General features: G+C 41.1%; 1 protein-coding gene across 7 annotated transcripts in view; it reads left to right on the top strand.

The window, feature by feature from the left end:
* LOC126851573 (uncharacterized) overlaps positions 1-17880 on the top strand; it is a 106451-nt gene that overhangs the window by 83718 nt on the left and 4853 nt on the right. For 5 of the 7 annotated variants that reach the window (XM_050595677.1, XM_050595678.1, XM_050595680.1 and 2 more), the window contains one exon: positions 17477-17810. In XM_050595677.1, the coding sequence (XP_050451634.1) occupies positions 17477-17810 (334 nt within the window). Of the gene's footprint in view, positions 1-1054; positions 1077-2372; positions 2463-17476; positions 17811-17880 lie in introns of those variants that run through there. The other 2 variants (XM_050595676.1, XM_050595679.1) reach the window with 2 other exon arrangements.

The following is a 17880-nucleotide window of genomic DNA, read 5'->3' on the forward strand; positions in this document are numbered from 1 at the left end:
AGAAAAATGTACTCGCGGAAACCGTTTTTGTACTTGGAACTTACAATTTTAGCGCGAAAAAGATGACGAGGCATCTCGTAGAATTTGGCGCCAGGCGGAAACATAGTGTATCGCGTCAACATATGGAGCTTTCGGGCCAATTTACCAGACACACACACCCACATGTTCTCGTTTTCCGTTATTCTTAGAAAAATTTTGCAATAGCATCCTTCGAATTTACATCGAAATAGACATTCGTAAAATACTTTCATTTACTTATGTAACGATTGTAACGAAAGGAAGAACGATAAGTCACAAATAAAATCTACAATAATATAGATGGATAGATAAATATATTAATTTATCAATATATCATATGTATATAATGACAATTTCGAAAGTTGCTATACCGATTAAATCAACATAGTTACACTTGTATATGTGTAATAATACATGTGTCCAGCTTTACGATGAGCTTTCGGAGACGGCCCTGAGCCTCTCTACGTCGCGCGGGGAAGGGACACTATTTAACGACGTACTAAACCGCGACGCGTTCAGTGAGCGCCAACATAGCGGAGGTGTAGGACGCGCGCGAAAGGGGAAGAGACGCTCGCTCGCGTGTGCTGTTATACTGCCCGCGCCTCGTCATAAATTTAGCGCACTGATCTCATTCCGCGGTGAATCCGCCGACGAAAATAGCAGCGGCTGCCACGCCGCGCACGCGCGCCTCGGCGCATCTCTTCAGCCCCGGAATGTGCGCGAGCGTGGCGTGTCGCGTCGCGTCGCGTCGGGGGAGTGAAAGGGGACGAGTTGGCCTCTCCAAACCACCCCCGCGCGAATATCCCGTGGGCGGTGGCGCGACGAGGTGCGGAGCGGAGCGGAGATCCCGCCGCGTAAAGGCCGATGACTCTTTGTTTTGGGAGAACAGCGCGCGAGCGCGCGCGCGCTCTCTCGGATCCGACGCGGCGCCCGCTTTTCTGTCACTGACCTTCCGCGAGGAGTAGAGCCGCGCCGCCGCGCGCGGCACGCGATAGGACGATTCCTCCCCTGCTGCCTGCGTCCACGTTGCCCGCTCCGCTCACGGAGAGAGATGTCCCGTTAGTAGCCACATCGGCGATTAGCGCGTCTTAGGCTCCCCTCTCCTTCTACTCTATATATAACAGTCACGTATCGTGATTTTTGCGCCGCATCAGATGTATAAAAAAAGAAACATATAAAAAATTTTATCTTTTCTTTTGTGCATTTTGAATATATTTGCAGCGTACTTTCCGTTTTCGAACCGGTCGATGACATGTCTAGCCTCTGGGGAGAAATTTATTTCAGTATCTTGTTTGAAGAAAATTCAATATTTTTCGAAAATTATTATCACGCTGGTTCGATCAGATTAATATTATTACTAATATGAAATTATTAATATGTTCTTTTTTATCTCTTTGTTTTAATCAGAAATAGATAAGAGGTATTAATACGTTTCATTTATCAGAAATAGATAAGAGGTATTAATATGTTTCTTCTCTTGATGATAAATATAATTTCTCTTCTTATAAAAAAAAAAAGAGAAAGAGAGGAAAATATATATACAAATTCTTTTTTTTTATCGAGTTGTATGTATGAAATCTTTAGCTTTGTATCTTGGAGTCAAATACCGTACAAACGACGCGTTAGAGGAAAGTCTGGATGTGTAAAGGATGAGAATGGAATGCTTAGGAGGCAATAATTGGAGACAGTCGTCATCGAGTCGCGTGACAAACCAAGCGAGCATAAAGACACTCACGCGCTGCGTGGCACAGATCCCAGTCAGAGGCAGTCCCCGCGAGCTGTATTCAAAGTACGCTATTCGCTTTTATGAGCCACGGTAACACGCCGTCCTGTATCAGAGACGGAAAACGCGACTGGATAGATTGAAGACGTAAGCGCGCCGGAATAATTACCGGCGCTTTATGACGATTACATCATCGATTGTGCGTGCAAACGCACGCGATGACACGCATCTTCGAGGAATCTGTCGTTTCTTAACGTCATCACTGACGTCTTTCGCCTGTGTTTCCCCGATTCTTCGATTCTTGCGCGTCATTATCATATACAGGATGCTGCGAACGTATAAGGCAATTTGTTTAAATTAAAAAAATTGACGGCTCCGAATACCGGGAACGAAAAGAGTCGCGATGAAATAAATTTCAAAAATAAATAATTAAATATCGATTTAATTAGCGATAAAGAAGGCAAGGTAATTCTCTCGTTGAGATGGATTTTCCTAAAAAAAATATTAATAGAATATTTGTCGAGAGACACACCCATAATCATAATTGATATATATATATATCTATGATATATGTATAATAAATATATGCACTTCTCGCACACACATCGTATATACAAATGCAATGTTTTAGAGCAGAGGATCACGGAATTATATATGCACTGTCGAGCTCTAAACGAGGTCAACGGAGGACTTCGTTTAGCTCCCGCCCGCGCATACGCAGGTGTGTGGTTATAACTTAATGAATGCATGATTTAATTAGTCGTAATGCGCGGCTACGCTCGCGCTTTTGTCACGGCATGTTTAACGATCTTGATGAAGATTATACGGAAAAAGGAGTTTTCACGTTACAAAGATAATTCCTTTATATCTTTATTGTGATACTGGATGCGACTGGTCCATGTTTGTGTTAATTCATCGTCGAAAATAATAGCATAATAATGTTGAATAAGTAGTAACAAATTCACGCGATAACGACGATTCTAAGATTAAGGAGAAAAGTGTAAAGGTGTTCGAAAAAATGAGCACGAGCATGAACGAACTACTAACTGGCGAAAGAGTTTATACCCCACTTATTAGAAAGCTTGTTCACATAAAACTTTAACTTTTCGCGAGCAACTGACTAGGAGGCGAAATTACCAACTCGAATTACGTCACGCGCTCAGAATATCAGGGAAAAAAAGAGCCGTGCGATGAAACCTATCTATAGGGAAAAAAAATCTAAAAGTTTGTCAAACACTAATACAGAATATCTAAATTAATAGACGCTTGAAGATTTATCTCTCGATAAGATTATCTTCGACCCTTTAATTCTCGAAAATGTACATCTAACGTGTCATCTGGCGGCTGAAAAGCGTTTCGAAAACTCTCTGCGGTAAATTAGGAAGACCTATCGGCGGTGTCGGAAAGCGAAGGATTAAGGAGGAATCAATATTTATACGCCAGCTGTGTGTGAGTGCATTATCTTACGAGGAAGTCACGGCATTTGGAAATATATTGCGCCGTTTCTCTAATTTATCAAGCCGTTTCAACATAGTTTGTATGTTTCGGCATTGCAAAACTCTGCTTAATCACGCGATATCGCGTTTAAAACGCAGACAGATGCCGCTCATCGAATCGTAAAAGAGTTACATGCGGGATTTTGTTTCTACGCAGTCTCGCTCGCGTAATATTAATTAATCTGTTTTGACGATACGATAACATTTTCTTTCGCTTGACATGCGAAGGAATCTTCCAGAATGTCTACTCCCTGGAATTTTCAGGGATTTCTTTTTTTTATCTGGAAAAATCAGGAAATTCTCATCGAATTTTATTGGAAATTTTTTCAAATTTTTTTTTTTATTCTTTATTATAAAAGGTTACACCAAAAAAACTTTTGAAATATTTTTTTTGCCTCGAATTTTGAACAAAAAATACCTGAAAGATAAGGGAATTGTTTTAAAAGATTTTAGAGTAGACATTCTGTCTTCGAAACACGTGTTAATTGTTTCACGGCTTTCCACTTGGAATATCAAAGAGATTAATTATTGAATATATATATCCGATTTCGCGCTCGCCGTACCTTTGCCGCCGGTTATCTTACCGGAGCGTTTAAGCATGCGAAAGAATCTCGTGCGCGCATTATCAGCATTACGGTCAATTACGCCGCGTAATTGGCCGCAAAAGCTATAATTGGCGATCATTAATCCGAAGATCTGTCGAGAATCACTGACAACAATAGTCCTGTAGATACGCGGGTCCGTGTAATTTGCCGTACGATCGATCGGGATGCCCGATAGACGGACGAAAAAGCAACCCCTGCCGCCACCCCCTCCCCCTCCCTCTCCCTCATCCTCTCCCGCGCTCGCGCCCGCGATATATACACGGACACGCAGCAGATTGGAACGCACGTCACGCGGATAATACGCGAATCGAGCGATGTGCCACCGCCGGGCCACGCTGTGGCTATCGATATGGGTCTGATTGTGCGCGAGAGATGGCCTGGCCCCGATATAACCGACTATATGTGTATATATATATATATATATATATATATATATATATATATATATATATATATATATACATCACACGTGAATGCACTAGCGCTAGGTGTATGGGCGCGCGGGACTGTCGACTATCGGAGCGTACGTAGAAATGCGATGACACGCGCCGTCAGTAGACGGAATCGAATAAAACGCTCATGGTTATGCTATTGCTAACGCGGAACAAAGAAGCCGTTTAACGCCTCTCGCCGAGAAATGGGGAAACGGTTTCGGTTTTAACTGATGTAATTGAATCGATCATTCTCCCGGAGAATATTCGTTGCTGCGAAATCCGCAGTTCTTGCGAGAAAACATTCGCTAACATTAATTACAACCGTGTGTACAGGTGTTCTATCGTCGTTAATTTTAATCTACTGTCTCCTGAAATTGATGAAGGTAAAATAAAATAGACGAAAAGAGTATTTATATAATTAAAGCGCCAAGCGAGGATATATAATTTTGACAATTTTGGGGTAAAAAAGAAAAAAAATTCGTAGCGACACGTTAGTTAAGTGGGGGATGAGAGGTTGCGTAGAACCTGAATAGAGCTTAGTGTTGTTTGACACGAATTCGATTCAGCAACTCTCACTCGGATGTTTGTTTTCTTTCTTTCTTTTTTTTTTAATCGAATAATCCGAGTGTGTATCTAAACAAACTATGGTACTGGCGTTAAAAATAGCATTCTGTTATATCCGTTCCATATACGGAGCACCGTATGCATATTTTAGACTTTGTAAGTTGAAAATAGATCTTCACTGAACTTCGGACGATCTAAAATTCTAGCGACGTCGTTGATAAGAGACTCGACTGTCGGTGGTTAGCGCGAGCTTTGTTTCTCGACCTGCATTATCTATAATAGCTGGCACGACTGTGACCTAGAAGGAGACGGAAAGAGAGAGGGTCGCTCTAACCAGAGTTAGTTAACTGCGTAAAAGTTAAAACAGGTCGATAAGAAACTACTCGTGGGCTTCCGCGACCTCTTTAACCAGCCAAGTCCCGAGTAGAATTACAACTTTCGAGCTTAAGACGAAATTACGCGTATTGTACACGATCAATTTTCGATTTCTATAATCGACATTGTGTTGATTAATTCCTCCAAAACATCCGTAAACATGTGAGAACTCGATTTTATTGCATTACAATCCTTTCTTTTATAAAATATTTCGATGCTGGAACGTACGCATTTTGTATTCGATTGATCTGTGTATCTAAGAAAATCGGAAGACGACTCTTCCTTGAAATTTCGTGGCTTTTTTCCTTGCCGATTCTTACGCTTATTATTACGGAGAAACAGGCACGGCAACGAGGCGAGCGACGACGCCGGCGTCTGCCCGACCAGCTGATGGAATGCGTGACGTCACGAGCCTAAACCTATCCACTAACGTGCCACAGGCGCGTCTCATCCTTCGTCGTCGATACGAGATCTCGGTCCTCTCGCTTCCTCTTTCTCTCTACACTCTTCCCTTCACCTTCCTCCTCTCCCCCCCGCTCGCGGTCTCGCTTCCCGTTGCCCGAACGTTGGCTCGCTCGCCGCGACTCGACACATGTACGAGAGAGCGTCTGGCACGAGACCCGAGAAGCGATGGAAGCGATTACCTTTGTGCGAGCGATAGCCGCTGGAATCTCGCAGAGATAATCATTAACGCCGCCATTACGGATGTTTTGAATGTAAATCCCACGCGATGAGACACCATTACCAAATTGCCATATATCGCGCCAACACCCGATAATCATAGCGAAGTGATGTAAGAGTCTGGTAAAAGTATAGAGTCGGGTAGAGTAACGCAGACAGATGCACGAGAGGTGAGAGATAGCGCGAAGCGGTAATATTCATTTAAATACAGTTGTGAAACTTGTATATTCATTTCGAGGAAATAAAATTATTAAATTGATTTTGAAAAAGGCTACGAAGTCCTGTGTTCCGCGATTTTTCGCGCATTTCAAGTAAGGCGGAGAGAATAATAAATTCGTTGTCAAACGCTGCCCAATGCTGCAGATATCGACAGATATGAAATAAAAAATTCAGAAAGCACTCGAACATCACATCGATGAATACATTATTAAAGTATCTCGGGGAACTATCAATCCCGCGTTATCAGAGCGGAGACCCCCCCGATTCTCCGCATTAATTTGCTGGAAAGGAGCGCGGAAGGGATATCTATTTGACGTCAGCGCATACAAGGTTACTTCTGGTATCGCGCATGTAGCGTAGATGACACGTACGGGGTCTACGGAAATATTTACCGTAGGAACGCAGCGAGAGAAAGAGAGAGATAGAGAGAGAGAGAGAGAGAGACGACTACTACTTGCACGACGATCGCGACCGAGTATATCGGCTCGGTCCCATCCGCTACGCGCGTATACATATACGAACGGAACGGCGGAGCAAGGAAGGCTGGCAACGTAAAGGAGAGCAACGGGGATATCCGAGTAACGACGACACGAGCCGATCCCGAGGCTCACGCGCCGCGTCGTTCGTTCTCTCCATCTTCGTTCCTCTAGGCCGCCGGCGAGGATTCGAAGCGCGAAACCCGGTGGCGGAGGGGGGCAGGAAGGGGGGGGGATAACATCTGCTCTTAACGTGATTGCCGTCTATAGATGTGGCTGTATGGAAACCCGCGCGCGAACGGCGGGGGAACTGCGGGCTACCGCGCATAAACGCATGATCCCTAATAATACTTGTCGACCGTGCGAAATTCGAGGCCGAGTCGCGAGCCGAGCTCGAAGCCCGCGGAAGGTCGCGGGATCGAGAGAACGGTTCCGGGTAACCGGAGTTTCGACATTGTGGTCAAGAATCAACGAACGCGTGCGTCTGTCGCTTTTACTTTATCGCTCCTGTCGCTGGCAGTGCCAAGCAACGTGCCTCCGAAACGAATCGTAAATCTGCTATTGCGCGGTTTATAATTGAGAAATAGCGATTGTGTAGTGATGATATTAAATCCTTATAAATATATCGTCACGAAAGCTTTTTCGCGAAAGATTGGCGGATGGAAAATTTTAAGAGCGCTCGTATATGTATTTTATTATATGTAATTCTAAATGTGTATAATTTTATATAAGAATTTGAGATATTATAGATATAGGATATTTTTAATAATCTCGTGTAAAAATTTTATTTATTTATTTATTTATTTATTTATTTTTTTTTTTATCAAAATAATTTCTATTTCTATTCTTTTATAAAGAAGTAAAATTTTGTGAAAAAAATTAATTTCTGAGAAGCGTCTAGTTTTGAAACTAATGCATTTCATTAGCATTCTGCTACTAGATGATCGCACGATATATTATCACTGGCAATTAATCAATTAAGAGCTTAAAAGCATCAGCGATTCTTCATCTATCGCGCGCGCTCTCCTCGCCACGAAATAAATATGGATGATTCTGCATTTTTACTGCATATTCATGCATTGCGGATTCGCGACGCGCATCTCGACGCATTCATTTCATCATTGAGATTCAATTTCTCATCGATTTGATCTATGAGTACGTGTTGACAGTTATAATTAAAGACTGTATACAGAGTTACATCACATCTTCTCCTTCACGTCAAGTCTTTGATTATTGTATTACGTTCTTCATCAATACATCTCGTATTTCTCAACAAAGTTTTCACGAAGTAAAGGCTAAAACATATTTGTGACGTTATTTCTAGTACAGGATAAATTTTGCACGTCTTAATTTTCGAGAGCGAGAGAGGAAGATAAAAAAAAAAGATCGATGAGACGGGCAAAAATTGTAACGCGGATCTATCAATCTAAATCTAGGTCAACATTGAGTTGGCGCTTACTTTATTTTACACACACACACGTTCTTCGGGATTTCGCTACGCGACGAATCGGCGACTTTTATTTGGCGGCGGATTACCCGATCCGCGGATAAAAAGGCGGGACGTTGCGTGAAATCGATTCGGAGGAAGTGTTGCGGGCAAAATAACGAGACGATGCGCTTTGCCATTCCCGATGCGATTCCGCGCTGCGGCGAATCCCCGCTCGCCTATGTTAATCTCCCTAACCTGTTGCGCGTTATTTTCGCGATAACGCCGACGACGAGGAGGGAGCGAGGCTCCTCGAATCTGTATTTTCGTTTCCGGACGTTCTCGAACGACCGATAAGCGACGGGAGATATAGTCGCGCTATCGATACGCGTCGCCGAGCGACTCTCGAGATCACGAAATATCACGCGACGATAATGTCCGCAAACAACTTTCTGCATTTATTACGCATTGGTTTACAATCTTCTCGAAAATTTTAGAAATTGTTGTGCCGTTGTTCTTTGATTCTCTTCTGGAACTATTAAAAAAAAAAAATAAATTGAGAGAGAAAATTATTTTCTCCCATTACATTATTTAAATAAGAGCTTATTTAATTATTATTTAAGTAAAGCACACTCTCTCTTGTTTTCTCTTCAAATTATCTTGATCAGTTTGTTATCTGTATTTATGATATTGAAATATATGTTTATTTGAAATGTATATTTATGATATTGAAATTTTTTTTTATATATATAAAAAGATTGCGTAACGCGTGTCGTAGTCGTATTACTAAATTTATAATCACATATTCGAAACAAAATTCAACTCTTTTTTTTTCCCGTTGATAGCTTGCAGTAAATTATAAAATATTGCAACCAGAGACCATGCTGCGGTAAATGCAAATTGAAACACTCCGTCACTGACTATACACCGTGAAACTTTGGTAATCGCTCTTGTCGTTGAGTCAATTTCGAAACTAAAGTGGCAATATCATGACGCGCCTATTGACGCGCTTTTCGTCGATGACTCGCGCTTTTCTCTCCAAGTGCTTTAAGCATCGACTGACGAAGTAGCGTCCCGCGCGGCAAATTGACCGAAAATGATGGATGTTGAAGGAATCGTGTGGGAACAGAAGGGAGGAGAGAGAGAGAGAGAGAGAGAGAGTTATATTCTCTTGACGACGTGGCGCGAAACTCGGAGAAAATAGGCAAGAAGCTCCTCAGCTTCGAAGTAATATCGTACGGATCGCGTGGAAGAAAATCTCCGATGCGAAAATCGCTTAAAATTCCAAAATTCTTATCTTTCCATTCGTTTATTATCGCGAAATCAAATCAAATAATAATTTCGCTAAATATTATCGTAACAAACGCTTACAAAATCATTACGCTCGCATTCTCAACGCCTTCATTTCCGTAAACTCCTGTATATTCGCGTATCTACTTAAATTCTCCATTGCGGCTTTATCCACGAAAATTTGCGTATCGATATATTTTCAAGACAAGCCCGTCTACCGTTTTAAATAGGAACGATTTTTTTCACTAACGCGTCGACATCTTCGCTCATTGCGACTGCGAGAGAAAGTCGTACGAATGGTCACGGCCTATTTCGCCGCACAACTCTGCACAATCTCGGCGAGAACATGGCTCTCTAAATTGAGGGAATAGCGGAATCCATCCATCGGTAGTCGCGCTATCTCTTGTTGCGAAGTGACAGATGGATTGTCATTGAACAGACGTAGATTCGAAAAAAAATCGCGCGAGAATAACTTTAGAAATTGAGATTAAACTGAATATTTGAATGTATTTTTAGATACTCTGCGAATGAAAAACTGGAGATATGCGTGTAAAGTTGGAGGGCTGAGCTGTAATCAATCTTGGTATCGTGGTCGATACTCTCTTCTCGGTGAGAATTGAAAAATTCTCGCGAGCGATGTAAAAACGAGTCGTGAGCAGACTCGTTTTCCATATGGAACGCCATACCGTTCGTCTCGCGGACAGTTACGATTTTTCCGTTCTTTTCCCGGCTACGTTCCTCCTTGCTCCTCTTCGTGGGAGAAAGACACGCCATTCATTTCCGGCGGTGAGATTCTTATCGCGGCGGGGCGGGCCGATATATCGATTGCTCGTGTTTCCACGAAAAGAAGGCTTCGTGGGGATATCTGGAGTAAACGTCACACGTCTCCCTTCGACGTGACGTAGGTACACTTTATTCGCGCCGAAAAAGAGCTCTTATCTACAATGTTGTCGGGACGCACGCGCGCGCAAATTTTGTAAGAAATTGCGAAAACCGCAAAAGCGTTGCGTCAATATACATCGTTGCAGTACGCTGGAAAGATTCCTTTCTTTTATCGTCAAGAGTGAAAGTCATTGCGTGTAATTAATGGAATCCTCGTCTACAACCAGGAGCGACTAGATCGTTTTTCAATCTAAATTCACCGAGTTCTCTATTTATATTTACAGATGAAAGAATTTGATGAAAGAATTTTCATCAAATTTCGAAACCGTTGCGATAACTTTGAACAAAAAATTGAGAGAATATCTCTTACTAAAAAATGTGTAAATATTAATAGTGATATAAAATATTTATCGCTCGTTTGAGAAAGCTGAGTTTTATCATCAGAACAAAATCATCGAGAATTAATCTTAATTTAATCAAAAAATATAAAAACGAAATTGCAGTCTTATATGCAAGGTTACTATAATATAACATCCGTGATGTGGGGTAAATAGGATATACAAGTGTAAATATACGGCGCATGTCCTTTAATTAAGCCATCGATTCAACCCTTTGCACTCAAACGATTGGATTTCCTATGAATGCAAACGAATGCATCTAGTCAACGTCAGGGTCAACCTTTTCTCTCCTCTTGCAGATAACCGCATTTACTAATATAATTATTCACAAACGTGTAATTATATAAGAAACTATTCAAAAATTTTTGACGCGATAGATTCTGTAAAAAAAATTTCAAGTTTAAGTGGATCATCGAAAAAATGAAGGATAAGAAATCTCGTGATCTCTTTGCAGATTTCTCGAAATATCTGGATAATAAAAGTAGAAGCAGCCAATGTGAAAACTTGATATCGATAAAATTAAAATGGCATTAAAATTCTTTAATAAAAAGAGATATACACGTGTGAGATTGTAAAAAAAGTAACTCTACGTAAATTTCGCGCAAGCCGCATACTTTCTCTCCGCGTTTTCCTTCGACAAAACAAAGTAATCGATACCTGCAATTTATCCCGAAGGGGATAACCGGCCTATCGATCTTTACGACGAAGGAGTAAAGTTTTATGAAGAACCGCGCCGCGAGCCTCCGTTTGGAACTCGTGCATCAGAGTCGCTTTACGACGCATTTGAAACGCGATATTGAACCAGGTGGTTAATAAATCCGCGAGAGAGCCATCCAATGTGCTCATACGAGGATTACATACATTATACGGGATGTCCTGAAATCATCATCGCTACCATCATATATATATACACACACACACATTCTTCTTATTTCTAAATAATCCAATAATAGAATCAATTATTAACTAAATAACGTAAATTCTTGACATTTATAATTGTTATATTAAAAATTTTCCACAAACAGGAATTTTTCAAAGAATGTATTGATCGAAATAATGAGTATGACATTTCCGTGAAAATAACATCGGTAATAATAGGAGCTTCGACAATAGGGCTTTATAACGAGTCTATTAAGCAGACGATGACTTTCAATAATCTAAATTGACAGATAGAGTGCTTTGTATCTATTCAAGTCACGGATATAAACTCTCTCAGAATTTAGATTGTACATATATATATATATTTTTTTTTTTGCGTATATAGATTATTTATTCGTCCATGTTTGCGTATAGATTATTATTATTTATTCATCCATGTTTATTATTATTTTTCTCCGCTACATCCGATAATTTCGTACGTTGCATTCAATTTTCACATATGCATAATTATGATACATATATCAAACATTCATTCACCAAAATGTTACTTTATTTCACCGAGTGTGCTGGACGTATCGTGAAAAAAAAAATTCGTTTACAAACAATTGCACATAGTGAAAAAAAAATGATATAAAAACAATTTAATAATGCGGCGAGGGGATGCTCGAGCAGATTAATATATACATATACATGTAAATAAAAGAGAGACAGCCGAGAAAGCGAGCGGGAATCTCCCGAGATGTGGGCGACGCGACGTCAATTTCGCGTTCTCTCGGTCCGCGAGATTTATTTATAAGCGCGCGCGGAGGAGGAGCGCGATTTCTTTTTATCCGCTGCATTCCTTCCAAGGCCCCGGCAGAGAACGGAGTCGTCGTTGTCGTCGTCGTCGTCGTCGTCGTTCGTTCCTTCCTGCGTGTAATACCGAGAGCGCTTTCTACCTCTTCTCTCGCTCTCTCTCATTTTCTGTCCCCCTCACTCTCTCTTTCTCTCGAGCCTCTCTCTCGTTCAATATGGCACCGCCCGCCGCCGTCGTCGTCGACGCCGGACGTCTCTCGTTTCGGCGGAATATCGATGGCGTATCGTCGACCGTACATACGCTCGAATAACGCTCGCGAATTATGAGCGAGCTATCGCCCTACTATTACATACATACTACTAAATATTATGGCCGTTACGCGATTACCTGAAGCATATATGCAATATCGAGTGGCTCGCGTGGAAAATACGCGGGATACTTTGTGTATTCTCTCGTCATACCTTATTAAATTAATGTTGAAGACTGTCATACAGAGCAGAGCTTCCTCACAAAGTCGCGCTGATTCTCCTTTCATAACTGTTTGGGGAACGACCGTTACTCCCTCGTGACAATATCAAAAGATAGCTAAATGTTGACATACGTATCCAGTAGTTCCCGATATTCGAAGAGTCGCGGATTTATATTCAATACTCGCGTTTTTATTTACGAATACGAAAACATTAGGAATCATAGATTCGTCGATCGATCAATTCAAATCTTGACAATTACACCTGAAATTGTAAATCGCATTGAAATAAAGCAAGATCAATTCACTCAAGATTTTACCTGAGAAACAAGATTTTGCCTGCAACTTTAAAAGAAGATCTAGAAAAATCTCGATTCTTAAAGACTCACGTGTCTCCGTAATTGAATTTCTCGACAAGTTTCCGTCTCGTTAAAATTTGACGCAAACACCCGGTATAGCGGCGCGAACGTGTTCCCAGCAGCGAGAAACATCGTTTACAGTTGTGCAGCGATCGAAGCTCGTATTGTGGTCGGATGGTTTTAGGAAAGGGGGTGGGATGGGGAGGGAGGGAGGGGTGGCGGGTAGTTTGCCCCATTGCTGCCGCTTTCAAACAGTCGTGACTAAACCGACATTGTTACTAAATCGCCATTAACTTTTGGCAGGCGGTACGAACGGGACTGTTATTTATAGCACCATGTGACTATGTAGAAATATTGTTTAAAACAATTCGATTATTCTGCGATACAAGCTGTAAAAAAAAGATTTCAATGTCGCATTTTGGCGCACATATTCTCGTATAAAACAAATTTCAATAGACGGAGGCGAAATTGTTTAAAAGTTATATTCAAATTGCAAAAGTATATACTGTTTGATTATTTGACGAGACAAACGATACACATATTCCTGTACGCGATTTAATTATGTAACACGTCATTGTTCGTATCATTGGTATACAATTATCGCCGCGCGTTTGCTTATTGTGTCCTTCTTCGATGACCTAATATTAAGATGGCGCGTGCACAAGAGAATCTAAATTTAGTCGAGCTCCGAGCTTCATTTAATTGCCAAAGACTGCGCGACAATGACATAATATCCAGCGCGTGACGATGAGCATTTCTCTCGACGAAACGTCGTCGAGGAATCGTATTTTTTTTTTTTTTTTCACGATATCTTGAACGATTTTTCAACGTCACGTCGTATCGCGTCATTATAAATGTATGTAAACTATAGTTTCATAAGATACGCGGATATTGAGGAGATGCTAGAAAGCTCGCATAAATCGATTTCTCGGAGTTGCACTTGTGTTTGTTAATCGAGATCGACGATAAAGCCGTCATAAAAAGTCGTACCGATGTAATGCAAACAGAATAGTGCAGTTGATTTAATGAGACAATTTCATTAGCCTTTGACGACTCGTTTATCTCTCAACTAATGCAACCTGTTCATAAATACCTCACCGTTCATATTCTGCAATTATATATCAAAATTTTTATAATTTCTATAAAACTGAGTTTAATTACAAGACTTTTGAGGAGAAACTTTTTCTTCCTAAATACAAGATTAAAATATTTCGTCGATCGTTGTCGTAATATCATTACTAATTAATTCTTCAAGATTCCATAATTCATCTACCTGTCGTATCAAGGTGAGACGTTGTAAAATTAAAGCATCTCGCTCTCGCGAGATTAACAACGGCAGCGAAGAAGAGCGCAGGTTGCCAATCTACGACGACAATATGTTAGCGTATGTAAATAAACGACAGGGGGAGAGGCAAAGAGAAAGAGAGAGAGAGAGAGGGGGGAAAGTCTGCAGGGCGATGGTCGCAAAGGGAAAGGGTGAGGATCGTTGGGGGATGTGGGGGGGAGGGGGGGGGAGAGAGGAAGAGAAAGACGCGTTAGCGACTGTACGAGGCGGACTTTGCACGTCAGGTTAGGTAACGCGCGTGTATCCATGGTGGTTTTTCTTCTCATGGAGAAAGTTAGTCTAGGCGTACCTCGAGCGTAAAATCGCCTCTCGAGAGACGCGCGTCCTCCCCCCTCTCTCTCTCTCTCTCTCTATCTTATATTATATGTCGCACTATTATCCTTTAAAAATCTTTCTCGCATATATTGCACGCTATTACTCTATATACGCATTTACGCGTGAGATTACGAAATTCGAATTTAATTAAAAAAAAAAAGGAAATTTAATTAACAAATGAACTTTCAAAAGTCAGTTTTTCATCCAGCAAATCGAGAAGCGAGAAGCTTACGATGCTTGTAATCTTCGCGCGCCTCTTTCTCATTTCGCGTTTCTCTCACCTTTCGCTAATCAAAGATTCTTTATTAAAAAGAAATACTTTATATAATTGCTGCATTACCTTGATTTATGGTTCCGGAGTTTATTGTCTTAAAACAGAGAGAGACTTCCTCTCTCCACTCTACTTTCTCCCCGCGCTTTCGCTCTATTTTCTACGGCAACGAGAATTGAGTAATCTCCCGATGATGAGAACCATCGAGCGGACACCTTCGACTTTCAATCTTCATCTTCGCCAATTCGGTTATCATTTTTATTCGCGAATTCTTGTGTTATCTAATCATCGAAAGTCGCGAAATCCTATCTCGAAGCACGCAAAAAAAAAAAAATGGCGGTAATCTCTGTAAATCGCGCGCGTAAAAGTCATCGTTCTCTCGCGAGTAGGTGAACGATTCTCGAAGAACACTTTGGAATATAATATTAATTTTCGAATCGCGAACGAGATAAACGAACGTTGCAAATCGTCGTGGTCGCTCGTCGAGACGAACTTGAGCATCCCGATCGCGAATCTTTTTTGCGTACGATCGGTTTAGCAACAAGTGTCGCGCGGACGGCCATCGGAATTCTTCGAACGCGACTGACTTCGTCTTGTAAAAAATGGCGCGAAGAGACATCTTCGCGCGACATCTTCCGGTGACACAACGTATCCTCATCTCGAAATTCGCGTGATCCTCAATCGATTATCCCTCGGAAAGAGTCAAATAAATTCCGGACCTTGGCGAATTCATCAGAAAAAGAAGGATCAGATCACGAAAGGCAATCGCACGTGAAATATAAATCAATCTTAAATTAAATGTTAAAAATTTTTAAATTAACATTACAACCTGGGCTGACGAAATTATAAATCAATCTCCAACCCTATCACCATCCAAGCGAACGTTTTCTTCTACTTTCTTCAGACGCACGGCGTTGCGCGATCGATTAAACAAAGAACGAGAAAATAGATGACCGTGACTATCGGCCACACGATCTCGATGGAACGGCGAATTAACAATTTTCACGCGATAGGATCGATCGCGGAGATTGGGAATTAGCGGGGATCGGGCACAGTTTCGAGCATTCGATCCAATGCTCTCGTCGACAACCGGAAATGATCTCGCGACCGGTCAGAAGGTAACTTCCATGGCAATTTAAAGTATTCGCTCGCGAGAATGTTTCTCGGCAATAGAGCACGTCCTGTCGATGGAGAGAAAAATGAGCTCGCGCGAAAATCGTTTTCCTTTTAATATTAAAACACCGAAGTAGCAATAAAGCATGGAAAATGTGCGAATATAACGTATGATGGTGAAATCAAAATTGTCATTTGCGTAAAAGAAAAATTTTAAAAATATATATTTTTTAGCCGCATATATATATATATATATTTTATAAATAAATATTTTTACTCTTATCGGAGCAAACAATAAATTAATTATATTAAGTAATAGATATTGGTGCGCGTATTTTTTTTTTTTTTACGAGATTATAAAATATCGTATTTTTTTATTTTCCCTTTCCTCTCTTCCGATATGAAGTAGACGGGATTTATTTACGCGCTGCGTGAACGGAAAAACGGAAGCGCTGTCGTGTAACTAGGTCAGTCAGCGAGCGAGGCCGACGACGACGATGACGACGATAGAGGGGAAAAGAAAAAGAAGAGACCTTTCGTTTCCGCAGATTATCGGCGTAGTACGCTATACGTGAATGCGTAAACGCACTCACTCACAAACATATACTTACGTATCGAGCTCCTTTTTGCCTCCCCCCCCCCCTCCCTTCTCCTTTGTAGCTGCTTGAAAATTCCTGATGGACATCGTGAGAAAAATGTATCCTCGAATTTTTTCTTCACCGATTAATAAATATGATATAAATGACACACACATGTCTAATACAAATGATATCGACCGCTAGAAACTGTTTACTCGCGATTAAACGCATGAAAAAAACCAAATTTCCAATTTGCAAATGTCCGCGAAGTTTTGCAAAATGTAATAGGTAATGAATAATATATTATTATTTAAAACCTAACGTTGAAATTGTTTACTCCATAAAATACTGTCCCGAATCATTTTCTTTTTACTACAGTAATCCGTCATTAATTACCAAAAGAAATTTCATTAGCTTAATCGATTTATGATAGGCTGTAAAAAGTTATTAGGTATTTAGAAATATGATAAAGAGCTAGATATATTCCGATTCTATCACGTACAAAAGAATAGTATTCTTAATGTGGGGGCTTAGGGCGTTTTATTGCGTTAATAGCACTTTTCATTTGGTTTTTCCCATCTCTCCTTAAGATTTAAAAGTCGTTTGACATGTGGCGATGCATCCTGGGCATCCTGGGTCGAATAAAAAGATGTTACATTCGTAAGAATAACGAAATTGATAAGATGAACTCGAGAATAACAATAATATGAACTGAGAGAATAGCAATAATAATCGTAATAATGTTTCCATTTTTCTTGTTTGTGCAGACGCTAAAATGAGATTGGAGGAAGATCTGGTGATCCGCAGGAGCCGACCCACGATGATATCTGCCAAGTATCGCGCCCGCGAGGAACGCCGTCGTCTGATGAAGATCTCCGCTGTCAAGCTGAAGAGAATTGAGGATCCCGAAGCGAGCCTGTGCCGATCGGTGCTCATAAATAATGCGTTGCGACGATTGCATCGGGAAAACCGAGATGATAAGACGCGCAGTTACGGCACCCTTCCGGTGATGTCATACATGGACGACGTCAGCAAGGAGAACAGCGTCACTGGCAACCTCATCGCTGACGTAACGGATGAGGAGGCGTCCTCCAGGAAAAGGTACACACCGAAACGTATCTATACAATTATTATTTTATTTAGAAATTTCTCGCAAAACTTGTCGCGTTGC

This window comes from Cataglyphis hispanica, chromosome 8, assembly GCF_021464435.1.
Source record: "Cataglyphis hispanica isolate Lineage 1 chromosome 8, ULB_Chis1_1.0, whole genome shotgun sequence".
Classification (NCBI taxonomy): Eukaryota; Metazoa; Arthropoda; class Insecta; order Hymenoptera; family Formicidae; genus Cataglyphis; species Cataglyphis hispanica.